This window comes from Aspergillus welwitschiae (assembly GCF_003344945.1).
Source record: "Aspergillus welwitschiae strain CBS 139.54b unplaced genomic scaffold BDQ94scaffold_8, whole genome shotgun sequence".
Lineage (NCBI taxonomy): Eukaryota > Fungi > Ascomycota > Eurotiomycetes > Eurotiales > Aspergillaceae > Aspergillus > Aspergillus welwitschiae.
Window position 1 is genome coordinate 454,721 of NW_020798702.1, and position 17,647 is coordinate 472,367.

A 17,647-nucleotide genomic window follows, 5' to 3' on the forward strand; every position below is an offset into this window, starting at 1 on the left:
TTTTTGCTGAAATGCGGAATACCCTCCACACCATCGCAAGTATCCTGCTAGTCTTGACTTCGTTAGTGCAGGAATAATTGCTTGCAGCTATCCAATTAAGCGCACACTCCATCATGCAAGTTGACTGCGCCGCAATTTAAAGTATTGGCCGAGGAGCCTCGACGGATAAGCGCCGGACAAGGTTTCTTAGCACAGGTACAGCCGTTCTTGTATCCGATTTGTTGTTTGATGTGCATCGGTGGGGTCCCGTGCGGGTACGAAGGTTCAGCTAAATGATCGGGTTATTCTCGTTGTTGCGGTTTTGGGCGAGTGCTGTTACTCACTTAAGTATAGCTCAGCCTCGTTCCGAGACGGTTGGGCGGACTCGGCCGTAGCTTGTCTTTGCTGAGTGTTGTGTTTGATTGGATAATATTTATTAAGGCGAAATAATGAATTTTTTCGTTAAGTAGTAGGGGTACGGGTACTTGGTTGATATGCGACGTCACAAACTACGAACGCAAGGGCTTATACTATAGAGAATCACAGCCTAATAACACAAGAAGAACTCTGCCAGCAATATAATAAGATCTTATAGATTCAATCGTGTCGAACCTTTTACAGAGCAAGAGCAAGGCCCAGGACCCCGGCAGCACCCGCAATAGTCACGGCAAGGTTTCCAGTAGGGACGGGCGCACCGCCAGTAGACACGGAAGACGTCTCAGAAGCTTGTGTTTCAGTACTAGGGTCAGACGTACTTGACCCCGTGGATGACGACGAAGAGGAGATAGATGACGATACCGGCGTCGAAGTTAAGAACGACCCGGAACCGGTAACGAAAGTCTCGGGAGGCCAAGGTAAAGCAGAGATCTCGGATTTGTACACAGCTTGATCGCTTGTCATAACGTATTTCACATCGCTTGGCAGACTAGAGTACCAGACTGGCAGGATCCCCGATGCCGCCGCGTCCGCCACAGACTTGGAGAATGACTGATCGCTTGACATTCTCTCCGCCCATGTTGACGGGATGGCAGTGTCAAGAACAGATTCGACCCTGCTTGGGTATGTTGGCTCCAGGGCCTCCAGTTCGGAAACGAGATAAGATTCAATCGGATCAATGTATGAAGTCATGGTTTTGGTTACAGCTGTGGTAACCGGAGATCCTGTGACGGCCTCATAAGTAGTCACGGTTTTAACAACGGGTGTAACGAGGTTTGTGCCGTCGTCGAGTGTGGCTAGCGCTGTTGTGGAGAAGAGGACAAGTAGTTTGAAAGACATGTGAAAGATTTAGAGAAGTCTTCTGTGAATAGTGTGTTTGGTTTTGGACAAGATCGTCGCATGAAGATGGTTCACTTTCACCTCAGATCGGATGATGGTGTTACCATATTACGGGAGGCTCTGCTTTATGTACCCTAGTTTGTTGGGGCCTAATCAGGAGTAAGATAGTTGCCACTCTTATGCGAGAGGAGGATTTATACAGCAGCATGGGTTTATGACTACGCTAAGAAACGTCTTCTTCGTTTAGGGGTCCGTGAGCTCCCGCGCCACCGCCCCATAACCGTCACATGGCAGTTAAGCTATTAGTCCACGAATGAACAAGCATTGAGGCAGAGGCTTAGCATGCCGAGGAACACAATGTCTGAGACCAGAGGCGTCTCATGTGTCATTGGGAAAAGACGCAGTGGCCATGATATAGTATGCTATGCACCACAAAAAAGGAGTAACCATACTCCCAACATCTATTGTCCAACCAACAGATCCAGCTGATACCTATCCAAGCTAATCAGCCTCGCCAAATATAGTTATTGAATTCACCCGGTTATCCACTTTCTCTTCCTCCTTGGAAGTTGCTATGGGATGTAGCACCGCTATCTACAAGTATCTGCTCCACCTTCGGAGCGTATTTCCTAGCTATATCGAGCGGGGTCCGACCATCACCATCCACGGCATTGATCTCCGCCCCTATATAAATGACATAGCGCAGGATGTCTTCCGAAGTACCCCTAGAGGTGCCCTGGATACTACATGGAGATGATACCGTTTGAGGCTCGATGTTTTTGATACGGCGCACAAGTGGCGTCTGTGCAGGAATCCCGCATATCGCTTGCGACATTCCATGTGTGGGGCTTTCATAGCTGCACCACTTTACCGCATAATGCAGGATTGTGGATCCTCTAGTGTCCCTGGAATCGAGAGCAACGCCCTCTTCAAGAAGTAGCTGCAATAGATCGAGCCGCCGACTCCTAATAGCCCATTTGAGCCACTCGATATCAGGCTTGTGACCATATTCAATGAGCAGGCGGATAAAGTCAGGCGTTCCGCAGGCAATAGCCGAATGGAATCCATCCTGCGGAAATACCGCTCCGCGTTCTAGCAGAAGCCGGGCAGTATCGATGGTCCCTCCTCTCATCACACCTTCCATAATCCGTCTATGACGACGATCAGAAGAGGTGATTTCCGCGCCATGATCAAGCAGGAACCGTACTATATCAGTCGATATTTGTCGCAAGCAGGCTGCCTTGTGTAGGGGTTCCACGTGATTATAAGCGATGTTTAGATCAGCTCCGAACTCCTGCAGGAGCTGGAGCATCGTTAACTGGCCTGTATCAACGGCGTAGAGGACTAGCCGACCAGCCTCTATATGGCAGCCTTGGATATCTGAGCCATGTTCAAGCAGGACTCGAACAGTGCTTATATGTCCTGATAATAGAGCATCCACGATAGCTGGCTGGGTGCGTCTACAGCGAACCCCATCATGGTGCTTCAGTCCGTTGATTTCAGCCCCGTGATCTAACAACATCATCACCAACGTGTCATTTCCGATGTTCGCTGCCAAATTAAGCGGCATCTGCAAATCAAACCAAGGCTCAATAGGGACTTTCGCTTGATGCAGAAAGTGATGACTGCATACGAGGTTCACGTCGGCGCCGTAGTGGAGGAAGTTCTGTGTGCCTTGGACATTCCCAGTCGCAATGGCTCGCATGAAACCTGCTGGCCAGCTACGTGCAAAGTCTCGAGACTTGTGACGCCGTTGGTAGAGACATGGAAGCAGTACATCGTATAGATGGAGGTTCACCTGCAGTAGACTGGAGAGATGTCCATCCGGGAGGAGTGCAGCGACCTGCTGTAATATTTCGGTGGGTAGGGCCAATAGTGGCATTGTGTATACACAACTTGATGGGGGATTGAGAGTACAAAAAGTAATACATGACACATGACACTGAAGTTGGCCTTATATGCTGACAGGTCTGGTGGTCGCCTAAGCTAGCTAAAGGTGGTTAGTAAAGCCGAGAAGCCGTTTGACGGCTGAATGGCTTTAGGGATTCACTGATTAGTTGCTTACAAGTCAAGCGTCATAGTAAATTGTAGATCTTTGAGTGAGGGACTGACTTCATACTGATTAACCAAACTGTACCGTTCCACCATAGTCCTTGGTTTACTGATGAGTTCAGAGCCATGCCCTCTAGCTAGAACCAGTCGCATATTCTCACGAAGGCAACTAAACATAAACTCATCCTATCCCACGGGAATCAATGAATCGTAAAATCTCCCGATTCCCACACTCCTCCGCCCACATCCGCGCTGTCCGACCATCGCTATCCTGGGACGCCACATCCACATCATCACGATCGAGCAAGAACTCCACCACATGGCAGAATCCGTGCCGCACCGCCCACATCAACGATGTCACACCGTCCCAACTCCCAAGTCTTACATCTGCCCGCGTTTGCCCTTGCAGTAACGCCTTGACAACTTCCAGATGGCCAGCCTTCGCCGCACACATCAGTGGTGTCTATAGATCCACACCAGACCAATCTGGCTCAAGGCCTTCGCTCAAGTCTTCGACTGAAGATGGCCTACGCCAGTGTTGGCATTGTTGTGCGGGACACCGTCAGCAAGAGCGATCGAGCGTCTGTGTGTCTGAGTCGGAACATTCCAGTTTACACGCCTTTTTGGATCAGTATGCGTCTGCATCACTGCGCGTGCCGGAGCCTGCATACCGGAAACTTGAGCGTGTTTGACACCTTTATGATATCGGATCTTGCAGTGGTATCCACGGCGGTGGCGGTGCTCGTCTGGATACTGCCTGGTCTATGATCGCTACCTGCATATTGGTGGAAAAAGGGGATGAAGGAGAAATGCCGAAATAAATACCTGGAGTGAGTTGCCGGTAAATTATAGCCTTACTGTGTCGACTGACTCGTCCTAGGCCTCGATGACAAAGTTGAAGAACCTAGACTGGGTGATTGACTGTCTTTTCGTAGTATGATGCATAAGTGGTACGGAATATTTATTCGATATACGTACATATCCAAGTACAGGTCAATCTGAAAAAAAGATTGGAAAGCTAAGGGATGAATGTTAAACGCATTCTATACCACACGCTTCAGGATGAATCAGCGTGTTCCATCTTACATCAAACAGTGAAGCTGATCAAACATCTCCCTCATCATGGGTTGATTTTTGACAACCTTCGTGAAGCATTCTACAAGCTCCTCAGGCTCTCCTTCTGTCCTCCAGGGTTATATTTCCTATTCACTGAAGCTCGGGTTCCGGGAAAGAGGACTCCTTGGAGTCTGTGTAATTGCGCTTTTGTCCTCAAAGATACCATTGTTAGCCTCGTTACCAGCATTGCCAGTGCTCGGTACCGGTGCGAAGGGGTGCGAAATGCTCTCGCGGACAGGGTGAGCCGTGCCGGTTTTGATATCATCACCGCTGTCAGTCACTCGGTGAGCAGCAGAGAGAGCATAGTCTCCAGAATCGAAGTAGGTCCGTTTCTGAATGCATTCAGCGACGATGACGAGGGGTCACAGTGCAAGTATACCTTAGGCTGCTGGCCAAGACTACCTCCACAAGGCAATCTCCCATAGGTAGTGAGGATGCGCTTGTCTCGCTCAGAAAGCGGCTTTACAGAAGGATGAGCATGTGGTATTCATAATACTAATAGATGAAGCGTCATACATACCCGATCATGCACTTCTTTGTCACTCTTGAGGTCCATTCAGAGCATCAGGGGTAGTAAGCTGCCATAAAAGCAGATGGTGCAAGTACGAGACACTCGGGCGAGATGGAAGTCCCTGTTGTTCTGGCTAAAATTCCCCTTGTCAGTTGGTTAATGCATGACGTATCGGCATGTGACAATGTTCTAAATTGGTGTTGTTCCATAAGTGAAGCCGCTTGGTCTATCGGCTTTCGGCCCGTGTTCCATGGATCCCGTCAATCATCCAACGGATAGGTTGCACGGGATCGAGACCTATTCTTGGCCAGATGCATTGTGGATCATGGTAGGGATTGAATGGGGAACCTATTATGAGTGGGCGGAGATATTTGGAAGCCAAGTGATGTTCAATGAGCCGTTCTGTACCACGAGGCTCAGCATGGGTTTGCTAATGGGAAGCGAAACATCAGAGCTGAACTTCTTTCCGCTAATTACTGGTTGCGAGATTAATGTTTAATAAACTTTCATGACTCTAGAATAAAAGATATTTAATATTATGAAGAAGAAGAAATGAAGAATAGAATGACAATATACCAATTTAATTATTATCGAATTTCAAAGTTATGATCTCAATGAACTAAACAGACCAGAATCCTTATTATTACAAGAATCAAGTCCACTCGCATATAGATGCCTGCTACATGGCTGCCCAATTCAGACACTGACCAAAGGAATGGTGCATGTGCCTATATGTCACCCTTCCATCCCACCGCCATCAATCTCGAAATGTTTCCTCTTGAGAACTTAGATGTCCTCTTAGAGTGCAATATTGTGGTCCTGCGTTCACTCTTGGTCTGTTTTCTAACGCACTATATTGTGTCTGTCCTTGAAAATAACCATGGATCCTGAAGCTTCACATTGGGCGATTCGCAGTGCCCCCTTGTGCCTCAGTTGTAAACGACCGACAACCGAAAGAATCGCACGAAGAGGGAACCACCTTGGCCACGATGGAAGACCTTACTTTAGATGTGAGCCATGCAACAGGTTTTCCTGCTTTGGCGACATGCGGGGCATCCATTTGAATAACCCTGTATGCTACTGCGAGGGATACCTCTTTAGCCGCAGGCAAATAGCTGGATGGGATAGCCAACAGAAAGTTCGTGGGGCGATTCACTACGTCTGCGCCGTTGGCAAATGCGATTTCTTTGAGTACTGTACAGACAATGATGGGCATATTCTACGTTACACAAATCTTTCTGAAGATCCACGTTCGATGGGCTTCTGAGGTATGGTGAGTACTTGGTAACTGTGCTTCCCGACCGCATTCTCCAACTCTAACATTGCCTCAAGGACAGAAAACAGAAAGGGTTACAAATATTTCTGGTGCTTCATTTGGATTATGAATTCATGGTCTCTTCTTGTCTAGTAGCTATCATTTGTTTACCTAAATTTCTTTGCTTGTTGTCTCGCCTTCTCAGCTGGCCCGAGGCATCCACTGCAACCAGTGTAACACTTTTGCTTCTAATGACACATCTGGTTTCTGAAATCATATGCCAACGGCCGGTGCTACTGTATATAGACACAAGTAGACTGGCCTTCCTGAGATTTTAGGATCTCCGAGTAAGAGTAGATTTTTGAGTAAAATACTGAATGCTATTCAGAAAGAAGTGAAAGTGAAGACGCAGTGAACTACTAGTAGATGCTTTCTTATATGTTATTACTAAGTGTCTGTGCACTGCACCTTATTACACGGTTATACTTATAACATTGCTAGCGGCTGCCAGTGGAGACTGCATACAATTAATTTTACATCCATGGGAAGGCAAGTGGCTCCCAGTTGCTCTAGAGCAGACAACATCAGTACGCAGCCGTCGAAAGTAAATTCGAGTGGGTTTACCCCCTCTCTCCTCCCCCAGTAAGAGGCATCGGAAAAGCGATCCTTGAGCACGTCTACCGACCAGTTACTACCAGCACATGATTAGGATTCGCTAGGGTGCTGGCGCAGGGAAGCACGCTCTTGGCTTATCTGGCCTCGGGTAGCCTGCGAAGTGATGCCTTTGGTGATTAGACCTCCCAAAGGTAGATCATACCCCAATAAGGTATAGCTTTCTGTCAGGCAGAAATAATCGATTCATCTCAGGGGCGGGGGATGGAGCTGCAAATCGCCGAATTGGGTAGGCCAACATGTAGTAATAGCCTTGGGACTAGCCATGCCCTATCTGGACCAATTATTCTCCGTAGAAGACTTATATCAAGAGGGGTTTAGCCTAATACCCAGAGGGCAGCGTTCCTTAAGTTGGACTTCGTCAAAGATCACGGCAATATGGAGTCACGTGATCCAAAGTAACAGAGTTCCGCGAGGCTGAGTTGTCTGTAACAGGGCACAAGAAATCTTATTGACAACCAGCATTTCGACTGCCTTGAAAGGAGACAGATCACAAAGGGTAAAAACATACAACAGAAGGGATTCGCTGGTGGTCACCCACCCAACTACTAACCTCCCGGCGTGTGGCTTAAGTACGGCTGAGCGGACGGGAAGCCCTGTTCTCCACACCCTGTGGTCGTATGTACTTGGAAGTGGTAGGTTAAGGTTCATATAGTGCAAAAGGAGTCTGTTCATTCAAGTATATCATCCATGCCATGCAGGGTAGCACAGGATAGGGTGGTCTGGCATTCATAGAACCTATGTCATGATCATCCATCGTTTTCATAATGTAACCCATGAAGGAGGTAGGTAGAAACACATCAGCTACCAATCCCGTCGCAACTGGCTTCAGCATCCCTGCAAGTCACCATCCCTTGTCTTTGTCTAACAACCACTTCTTGCTTTCTGCTGGCCTGCTCCTTCTTATGTTGAGAAAGCGCCGTTCCCAAGCTCTTCGATTGCGATTGTTACGTCGATTCATTGGTACGCGCCCGGGTAGAGGACAGGTAGGCTTAAGGGGTTGTGAATAGGTCGAGGCATTTGTCCCGATGAAATGGTTCGAGCATTCGTTGCAGCGATGTTGGTGCAGCTGCTAGGCGGCCCTATGTCAAACTGTGTTAGCATAAGTCTATAGCTCGCCTCTGTCACATAGCTACAGGTACATACCGTATGCATCGTGTGGTTCCCATACCTCGCCTGAACTGGAGTAATAGCTTGGTGTAATGACGACTACCAAGTTCACGAAGTTTCTACAATAAGTGTAGACTGAGCTCTGAAACACTCGCAGTATTTGATTCTTCGCCGTCGACCTCTTCTCCGACAGCTCACAAGCGATCTAGTGCTCTCTGAGTATCAGTGAGGCCCAGCTTTCAGGTGGGTGGGCCTCCAGCTCTTGGATCATATCCCTTAGAGCGCAGTCGGTATCTCCGTGACCCTGTCAGAAGCAAAATCGTCAGAAGCGGGACACACGATCGCTAGCCAATGTGAGACTTACCGTTCTAGGTCGGTGGGACACCATATAGAAGAATGGACCTCCATAAGAGCAGCTCTCAGAGTAGAGCTCATAACAGAGTCATGCAGTTCTCTGTCCTTGTCGGAAGCAAAAGCGTCACGAAGAAAGAAAGGTTCACATAGCTTCAGGAATGAGAAGAAGCGCTTGAGCAATAGAAGTCGTCCGGTTGAACAGCAGGGTTGAGGGAAAGTGGATGTGCAAAAGCTTCAAGCGAAGGGGAGTGTAAAAGTTGTAAGAGATGAGAGATAATTGTAAGAAAAAGGCTTCCATGTCGCTTACTACCGATTGCTTGCACCACCCACACTCCTGCTTGATGCCAATCATCTCTATAAGGAAAAATCAATCAACTGGATGAAAAAGATGTAGATTCGATGAATCGATTGTCAACGAAGATCCTAGTAAAGTGATGAGGAGAGTGTTTATGGTCTCTAGGAGCGTCCAGTGACGGGGAAGGAGAATGAAGAAAGTAGAGGAAGACTAGGGACGAGAAGCAGAGAACAAGAACACGCAGCCATACTTACCAATACAGCTTGACGCGTCGATTGTTGTCTTCAATCCCTACTAGAAGTGATATACTGTGGTTATTTATCCGTAAAGCCTGTGTATAACACGCGACGAGTATATGATATGGTGTATGTAGCATGTGGAGTCCACGTTTGCCTACTCCGTATCTAGTTCCCCATTATTGTGATCTCCGCCCTTGAAACTCACGCCGGAATTCATTGTATTGATGGAGAGCAAGAGATCCTCTGAGGTCGAAGATACTAGCTACGCAGTAGTAACCAGGGCCCTTGTGAGGAGGCTCGCGTGGAACGATACCTGAGTTACAGTACCTTTTTCTGGGAGAGTATAGTTTGCATGGGCTGCCGAGCAACTAACCAAGGAGCAATTTACTCGAATAGCCGCCACAACATGAACTCAGGATGTGCATACAGCGAAAGAGCAAGTCATGCTAATGTAGCTGATGGATGTTGGATTGATTAAGGCCTTATCCTCGAATATGATTCCCAAGTCGCCTACGGCCGGTATTTCAGGCTGCGAGATTGCTATATACAGGATGTATGTCTTATAGTACTGCGGGATAATTGTCCAGACATAAGAACTACTCCCCTACAACAACCCAGGCATCAACCTCACCCTTCTCTGCGATTTCACACTCACGCTATTCTGACTCTCTACACATCCTATGTTCTACGAAAGAGCTTGTCTTGGCTTCTTCCTCCTTTCAGAGGAATACTGAACCCCAGCACCAGGGTAAGGTGCAAGCTCATCGCTGGGGGGACTCCGCACGAGGCGGAGTCAAGAAGAAGTCAGTGCAAATCACCAGAGAATCAAAAGTAGCCCTTACTTACCGCCGATGACGGGGCCCTTTGTCACTCCCCCTCCCTCCGACCTATTCAACGTTAGCCCGCGCACGGCGGACCACCTTCCGTGCCTCCTGGAGAGCCTTGCGGCCCATTCCCCGGTTTTTGCCGAGCGTGTAATCGAGATCCCTGCACATATCTTGATATATGCAGGCATCCTCCACGTTTCCAAAGGCCACGGTGGAGGATGGCGCGTCGGCAGGCTTTCCATCGATACGTTCCTCAGTCCAGCGATCCAAGGGCACGCCTTTTCCGAGGAACGTATTCGAGCGGATCCGACACACTACGCTTCGTCCGCGTTTGACAACGAATAGGACGAAAGGTGACCGGGATCCGCTCGTTGATTGTCTGGAAAGCCGCGTCAACGCGATCGGCGAAAACACGGTTCTAGAACGCACGGCGCTGTGCGTCTCGGGGCAGGTGTCTGCAGTCAGGCTCCGGCAAGACAAGGGCAGACTCAGCGCCAAGTCTGGAGTATTTCATGTCTTGGGGACTGCCGTAGAAGGCCCGAATCCGTTGCCGGGTACTATAGCTGCGGGACTGATCCCTTGACAGGACCTCGGGGAGGTGGTTGTTGGCCTGCTCGATTTCTCTCCTCAGCGCGGCAGAGGTCGAGGCAGGTACATCCCCTATCCTAGCGCGACAAAGGAGGTCCCGCTTGCTATAGACCAGAATTGCCAGCTTCGCCATGTCAAGGTCGATATCCAGGCCCTGCTCTCTGAGATACTCGACGCATCTTTCGAGAAGGCGGATCCAATATTGCCGTCCGCTGGAAGAATCATTGAATTCTTGGGTAAGCTTGTCACGGAACTGGACGACGCTCAACGTGATCTGAAGCCGTAGCGCAACGGACGCCTTCACCAGGCAGTCCCAAACCCGGCCCGCGTAGTGCCCATACTCCAGGAGGAAGTCTTGCCGCTTCAATTGCTCGGTGGGGTCCAGAGAGATATCGTTGGGATCCGCGAGAAGGAGCCAACTGGACTCATCTGGACCCCACCAAGAATAGACGCTTGACGGAGGGTGGCCACCGTGCGCGCCGTTGTCAGGAGGGAGGGGGGCTTGGGCCGCTCCGGTGAGCGACCCGTCGTCGGCCGACATCATCCTAACAAATCGTCAGATGAAGACCTTTTCATGCTTGATAGCCAAACTCACGGTGATGCCGGCATTGTCGTCGTTGGGGGCGGGGGGGCGCGTTGGAGTCGAGTTTTAAAAAAGAAGTATAAGTTTGGCATCAATATTCAGTATCTATGGAAAGATCTTGGACGGAAACTTGAGGAAAGGAGAAGAGAAGAAAGGAGAAGAAAGGAGAAGAGGAAAAGGGAGAAGAGACCCGGTGGTTTCTGGGGAATAGGCAACTACCAATGTACTCGATAATGGAAACTACGAGAGAGTGTTTGGGTTCCGCTATCTAAGAATGGCTTTTCCCATCATGTTCTCCTCCGCAACTGCCCTGTCTCAGGGAACAACACCTAGATCCCTCCAGCCGTAGCATCGCCTCTAGTAGACAGGCAGGAGAAATAGTAGCGTAACAATTGACTATTGCTTGTCTTCGATGAGGCGGGCAGTGAGCGAGGGGGTACTTGAGACACCGTTGCCGATCTGTCTACAAGAGATCTGCTCTCTTCTCAACCGATTTAGAAGCGCGGACCGATGGATGAGTAGCCGAAGACTGCGATCACGGAGCAATTGCGGGTCGCGCGCGTGTGGATACTGGATAGCCCAGTATACTCGAATCGATGGTAGTAGTAGTATCCACCTCGTTAGGTTCGGACCGGCTCCGTTGGGTCGGCCACGGACCAAGACATCATCTTACTGCTCCAATTATATAGAAAGCTTTGCCGACTGATATATCTTGACGTGTTGATCCGAGGCAGTGCATGCAGTAGTCTGTGGCTAGCCCACCAAGGAGATCTGTTGACAGCCAACAGGACATCAAGTTATAACCAAGTAAGCACTAAACACACAACTACTTTACCTAAATAGACAAGGCCAGAAAAGATAAATGGACACTTATATAGCCTCCCCCTCTCCACAACCCCTCTCCTAATGTTTCTCAATCTCTCCTCAAACTTCCAATTCTCTCTTCTTCCTACAGTATTGAATCATTCACAAATCCTAGACAAGCATCTACTAATCGCCTCTGATTCGCCGTTAAACAGCCAGTGGATCTCAGCTCAGTGTTTATTGCTACTAAGCCGGATTAAGTAAAGACTGCAGTAATATACAGGTAGAGATCATCTCAGTCTTTCAATAATTTATCAATACTGATTAGTCCGCGTGCTATATCAGTCTCTAGTATAGGCTTATTTATACTTTTATTAGTCATCTGGTAACATGGCTTTCTTCCACCGCTCCACCTCCATATTCGTCAATGTGGTTGCAGGATGCACGAGAATCATATCAAAGAAACAGGAGGGAGACTGGGGTGATTCCTAATAAGGCCGTTAAATGAGTAAGATTGTATTAGGCACCAATCTAAATTTATTTCTAGACTGCTTGCTGACTGCTGGAGGAGGTTCTTAAAAGGAGCGCATCGCACTCCCTGAGTCTACAATTTCTACCTTTTATTCTACACCGTGTTACAGTCCTTCATTAGTCGATATCCCCAGTTCCCTCAGATCCCAACCACAGAGCATTACACAACATGCTTAAGAAGATGAACATAGACATAGCAGTAAACAGAATAACTAATATTATTCTACCAGCGTTGTAACTTATCTTTATTATTATTATTATAAAAATAGATAGTTATAATACAGATTAATCAGTATATCCTATTTTCTTAAAATTTTCATTTAGTCTGACTAGTATTATCTAGCTACTTATATATACCGCAGCTATACTGACTATATAAATTTTATATACAGTAATTTCTATACTTATACCAGTGTGCCTGACACATAGGACTTCTTAATATTTTATATTAAATAAATATTTCTGGATATTATCTTTCTCTTCTTCACTACTAAAATTAGCTTCGTGGAGTATACAGTAATTAACTTTTTTTTTATTTTTATTGAGATTATAGCTCTTTTCTTATAGCTGGCCGGCTTTATTACGGTGGCTGTTAATATAGAAAGTAATTTATATCCAGTAGAAGAGAACTACTGTTAATTACTTGTAGCAGCTGTAGTATTTGGTGTATTGAAATAGCTGATCTTTATAGTTACTATAATTCTGATAATTAAGCTTATTTTTAAGAGTACTCGCCGAACAAAGACCTTGACAAGCGAGACCACGACTTCTATTTGACGGATGAGGTATAGGAATTCTTGCGTATGTCGGAAACATGCAACACATTTACGCGTGTATTGAAAGCCTTGATGAAATCAAATGCGGCCTACGTGAGTGGCTTGTGTTAATCGAGGCGTTCCTGAATAGAGAGTCTGATTTGGCGGTTTCTCTCGATAGGAATCATGGATGGTTATTTATAACAGTACTACTTCTCACAAAAAACTTCCCCTGATGAACGTTGAACTATAGTGCCAATAAATGTGGGTCTAGTTGCCCAAGCACTTTTGTACTTGATAGACGTAAGTATAGGGGCTATGCACCATGTACTTCTTTTCGAGAGGCACATCCATGTGACACTTTCCTTAAGCAGCCATAAAGAACTCCCAGGTAGCATCAGGAGCCAACGAGCTTTGCACGCCAAGCGGCGCACCATCATGACCGCCATCATACGCAATAAACGAGACTGGCTTAGAGCAGCCATCAAAGTCCGTTCGTTTCCACCCGTTACTCCCAGACTGAGGCTTCTCAATGCTTGCTGGCTGGCAGCCATTATTCCCAACAAACCTCTCCGCCAGCTCCACGCCCCCATCGAACGGAAGGACCGGATCATTGATACCATGGATCCCCAAATAAGCAATAGGATCATTACCCCCATCACACCCACTAATCACCCCACCACTCAAAACACTCACAGCCCTGAACTCCTTCGCCCGCGAGCAAGCAAGGGAGTAACTCATTCCACCACCCCAGGAGAAACCCGTCGCGAAGCGAGAGCTCTGGTCTACACAGAGATCACTCTCAACTTGTTCCATAATGGCGTCGATGAACGCTACGTCTTCGCCGTTGGTATTGGCCCAGCCGGCGTTCAGGCCATTGGGCGCTATGAAGATTGCACTGCCTTGCGCCCGAGATTCAAGGCCGTACCAGGGTTGGATGCTGTCGCCGTTGACGACGTTGTCCATGTTGCCGCCGCGCCAGTGGAGTCCGAAGATGAGGTGATATGGGTTGTTTGCGTCGTAGTCGTCGGGGATTTTGAGGGTGTATTCGCGGCCGTTTATCTGGTGGACGCCATTGGCTAGAGTAGGGTTTTTGCCGCAGCCTGGAGAGTTCGCGCCGTGGACTGAAGTGAGGGCACTGAGGGCCAAGAGAGTATGGATGAAGATTGATCGAGTCATTATCACTGATTGGATGCTTGATAGAATAGAAGTGCTTGCGAAACTGGAGACTGGTGAGATGGACAGCGGAACTGGGAACTCAGTGACAGATTGGCCTCCGTTTATATGTCCATGATAACACCGCGAGGTTGATTCTCATGATGATCCCTTCCCATGCAGGAACGGAGCTCTGGATAATAGTACGTTGCATTAGATGTCTCGTCTTCATTCCTTCGCCCTGGGCAGACTTGTTAATCCCCTCTGCCGGCAGATCTCTGTCGAAACTATAGCCTATTATCTCCTTCGTCCGGTGAACCCTGTACACGGGACGACGTCTGAGACTGTTGCATGATGACACCGTTAAGGTTACAGAAGTTGCCAAGAGATGAAGAATCCCATAAGACCCTTGAGGATAGGTCAAAGCATCGCAGAGAGGCGTAGCCCTAGGCTATCAAATGAAAAGCATTTCATTCATTGTCATGGTGGGTCAGTGGTGGATGAAGGACTCTGAATCAGGCTAAACTCTTGGCCCGTTGATGTACTTTGGATAATTTCCGCCACAGGATGCTTGGCGACTTGTTTAAGGCCTTCTGATTTGCACGGACTAGTAGCTGATGTCCATCTAAATAAGTTAGATTGACATGCCAAGATCCCATCGGCAATAGAGCGCCATTTTCACTGCCGAACGCGGAATGGGTCCCGTATGAAAGTGACTTGCAGCAAGTCTCTGCGGTATGAAGTGGTTGTCGTTGGGTCTGGTTTGGTTCGATGGAAGCTGGCTTCTGCTTTGTGGGCCATGCCAGGTGTGATTCAACTGGCTACATCGCCCTGCCTATTCCAACGATTCTTTACCTCAATATAAGGCGCTTTTAAAAGGATTAGCAGATGCTATAGTGCGTTATTTCCGGAAACCATCTTGGGTGTGTATAAAACTTCGATGACTGTTGGGCTTGCACAACCGCTTTCCTACCTACGTAATTAGTTGCTCGGATAGATTCCCAGGTTCTACCCTGTTGACCTTAGTAATGGATGTGTAAGGTACTACGAGCCTACGACAAGCCGAGGTTGTTCGGAGTGTGGACCCTGGACCCTGGACCCTGAGCTAACAGCCCTGCCATCTTACCGTATCCAGTTAGACGAGGGTCCAATGAAGGTTCTCTTGATGGTCTATAATTAGAGGTGTAACTCCTAGTGTTTCAGACTGCCACCTCCCACAACCATAGGGCTTCTAGAGGCTCATTTCACGTTAGTGTAAAATCCTTCCTCAAGGAACATATGACAAAGGCTTCTAATTGCCATAAGGCTTGCAGTTCACTCCGTTAGTTACATAATGCCAAGATTACTACAATAGACTAGCTCTCAACCTGCCGCTTACCGTGTCACCAAAAAGACAAATACGTGGTATACTGATACCTTATAGGGCCTAGAACAATAGCAAAGATACTGTATCATATGTTGGATAAAGCCGATAATGCCAAGCATAATGTCGACCTTTCGATAGTGACATTTGAACTTTCAAGGCTTGGCATTTAGCAGCCTTGCCGATATGAGGCATGGAGAACAACGCAAAGGATGGCCTACAGGCCTCAGTGGACTTGGCAGGTTTCGGATATAGAGTTGATTATTATGGACTGGACAAGAGGTATTCAGAATGTTGCAGGCAATCGCTATCATTCTATCTCTGAAATACCAGATTATTAACACCGCATGAGCTACACCGGCAGTTATATAAAGACGGTAAAGACCACAGTATAGCCATTGCATCCCAATTCCTTCTATCTATTGCTACTACAAAAGTCTTTATTTCTGCTAGGCTGGCCCTTCCCTTCATTCACCAAAAAAAAACTTTATTCTATTCTTCAATATGAAGCTCACTATTCTTACTACCGCATTGATTGCACCTTTGGTGTCGGCGCATTACTTCTTCGACACCCTCGTCATTGACGGCCAGGAGACCACTCCTAACCAATACGTTCGTTCCAACACTCGGCCGGCCAAATACAACCCTACCAAATGGAAAAACACCCGCGACGATATGACCCCGGATATGCCGGACTTCCGCTGCAATAAGGGCTCCTTCACCTTCGCTGGCCAGACCGGCACGGCGGAGGTCAAGGCAGGGTCGAAGCTTGCAATGAAGCTCGGCGTGGGAGCGACGATGAAGCACCCTGGCCCTGGTCTCGTGTATATGTCTAAAGCGCCCGGCTCGGCCAAGCAGTATGAGGGCGACGGCGACTGGTTCAAGATCCATGAGGAGGGCATTTGTGACCAGAGCAAGGACATCAAGACCGATGCCTGGTGTACCTGGGATAAGGACCGTATTGAGTTTACAGTTCCTGCGGACCTGCCGGATGGAGAGTATCTGATTCGGCCGGAGCATATCGGTAGGTCTTCTTCAATATTCTTGGAAGGTGGGCAAGTATACTAACTTGCTTAAAGGTGTGCATGGAGCACATGATGGACAGGCTGAGTTCTACTACGAGTAAGCTATCATCGTCTTATTTGCTTAGGATTGATTATTGACAATATTTCCAGGTGCGCTCAAGTCAAGGTCACAGGCGGTGGTAATGGAAACCCAGGACCTACGATCAAATTCCCAGGTGGTTATAAAAAGGATGGCCCCTCATTCAACTTCAGTATCTGGGGAGGCATGAAGGATTACCCAATGCCGGGTCCGGCCGTCTGGACTAGTGGTTCAGGCTCTATTGATGCTTCTGCTATGGTCAACGTGACTGAAACGGATGCTGCTTCTTACTATTCGGAGGAGACGGATACGTGCGAAGACTAACCTCGCCGCCATGAGTACGTTCGTTACATTCACCACTAACGCGATGCCTTTGTGTTAGCAGTGCTTACGGAGTGCTTTTGTGACCAGAGCTGAAAAGGACCAGGGCCATGGGATTGGTTATGACATTGTTGAGACACACTCTCCATCGACCGATCGGATAAACGTGATATAAATTTCCTGGTCAAGCGGTTAGCGCATCAGCGGACATTATGTCACTTATTTTGGCCTTGGATCTCGCGCCTGGTAGCTGAGCCTTTCTGTTATACTGTTACTAGCTTCGCTGTAAGGGCGCTTGGTTTAGACAAAAGAGGGGAAAAACATATCGAGGAGAAACCTACTATATCTATTTGTCCCCCTACCTTGTGTGAAATGATAAGTTGTACACCGAAATGAATACAGAAGATCTCCCCAAGGAAGAAAGGCAAAGCAATCTATCTTAAAGAACAAACAAGCCATCGGAATTAGAAGGACTATACAATCCTATAAAATCGACTATGCAAACACCCAAACTTCTCCTAACTCATACGAACTCAAGCCAAAGACAAGTCCTTTGCAGCACGCCAAGCCCAATATCTTTCCAACACAACACTCGAAATGCGTCTGGTACGCTCTTGCAGCGCCAAATCCACCACAGGTGTCCCATAGTATCCACAATACTGGCTCTTTGGGCAATTGTCTCGGCTTCGGCATCAATGACGAATTCTGGCCACAGCGAGGACATATAATGCGCATCCAGGGGATTAAGCAGTCTGAAA

General features: G+C 47.8%; 7 protein-coding genes across 7 annotated transcripts; 2 read left to right on the forward strand and 5 right to left on the reverse strand.

The window, feature by feature from the left end:
• Window positions 1-594: 594 nt before the first annotated feature.
• Window positions 595-1,336, reverse strand: BDQ94DRAFT_185846 (uncharacterized protein; the record flags this gene model as incomplete). The annotated part of the gene is made up of 1 exon (XM_026774989.1): window positions 595-1,336. Exon 1 carries the CDS (start codon window positions 1,252-1,254, stop codon window positions 595-597), a length of 660 nt encoding a protein of 219 aa, XP_026628856.1. The 5' UTR covers window positions 1,255-1,336.
• A 372-nt stretch (window positions 1,337-1,708) lies between these two features.
• Window positions 1,709-3,148, reverse strand: BDQ94DRAFT_185850 (ankyrin repeat-containing domain protein). Its single transcript, XM_026774991.1, has one exon. The coding sequence runs from the start codon at window positions 3,134-3,136 to the stop codon at window positions 1,796-1,798; it is 1,341 nt and encodes a 446-aa protein (XP_026628857.1). The 5' UTR covers window positions 3,137-3,148; the 3' UTR covers window positions 1,709-1,795.
• A 1,360-nt stretch (window positions 3,149-4,508) lies between these two features.
• BDQ94DRAFT_168166 (uncharacterized protein) lies at window positions 4,509-4,978 on the reverse strand (the record flags this gene model as incomplete). Its single annotated transcript, XM_026770984.1, has 3 exons — window positions 4,509-4,754; window positions 4,802-4,882; window positions 4,943-4,978. The coding sequence occupies 3 exons, from the start codon at window positions 4,976-4,978 to the stop codon at window positions 4,509-4,511; spliced, it is 363 nt and encodes a 120-aa protein (XP_026628858.1).
• Window positions 4,979-5,813: 835 nt separating this feature from the next.
• BDQ94DRAFT_158020 (uncharacterized protein) lies at window positions 5,814-6,200 on the forward strand (the record flags this gene model as incomplete). Its single annotated transcript, XM_026768856.1, has 1 exon — window positions 5,814-6,200. The coding sequence occupies one exon, from the start codon at window positions 5,814-5,816 to the stop codon at window positions 6,198-6,200; it is 387 nt and encodes a 128-aa protein (XP_026628859.1).
• A 1,617-nt stretch (window positions 6,201-7,817) lies between these two features.
• Window positions 7,818-10,882, reverse strand: BDQ94DRAFT_158021 (uncharacterized protein; the record flags this gene model as incomplete). The annotated part of the gene is made up of 6 exons (XM_026768857.1): window positions 7,818-7,942; window positions 8,007-8,175; window positions 9,788-9,937; window positions 9,978-10,103; window positions 10,164-10,818; window positions 10,869-10,882. The coding sequence occupies 6 exons, from the start codon at window positions 10,880-10,882 to the stop codon at window positions 7,818-7,820; spliced, it is 1,239 nt and encodes a 412-aa protein (XP_026628860.1).
• Window positions 10,883-13,312: 2,430 nt separating this feature from the next.
• Window positions 13,313-14,125, reverse strand: BDQ94DRAFT_158023 (alpha/beta hydrolase family esterase; the record flags this gene model as incomplete). The annotated part of the gene is made up of 1 exon (XM_026768858.1): window positions 13,313-14,125. One exon carries the CDS (start codon window positions 14,123-14,125, stop codon window positions 13,313-13,315), a length of 813 nt encoding a protein of 270 aa, XP_026628861.1.
• Window positions 14,126-15,968: 1,843 nt separating this feature from the next.
• On the forward strand, window positions 15,969-16,892 carry BDQ94DRAFT_168170 (lytic polysaccharide monooxygenase auxiliary activity family 9 protein; the record flags this gene model as incomplete). Its single annotated transcript, XM_026770985.1, has 3 exons — window positions 15,969-16,488; window positions 16,544-16,586; window positions 16,640-16,892. 3 exons carry the CDS (start codon window positions 15,969-15,971, stop codon window positions 16,890-16,892), a joined length of 816 nt encoding a protein of 271 aa, XP_026628862.1.
• Between the last annotated feature and the right edge of the window lie 755 nt (window positions 16,893-17,647).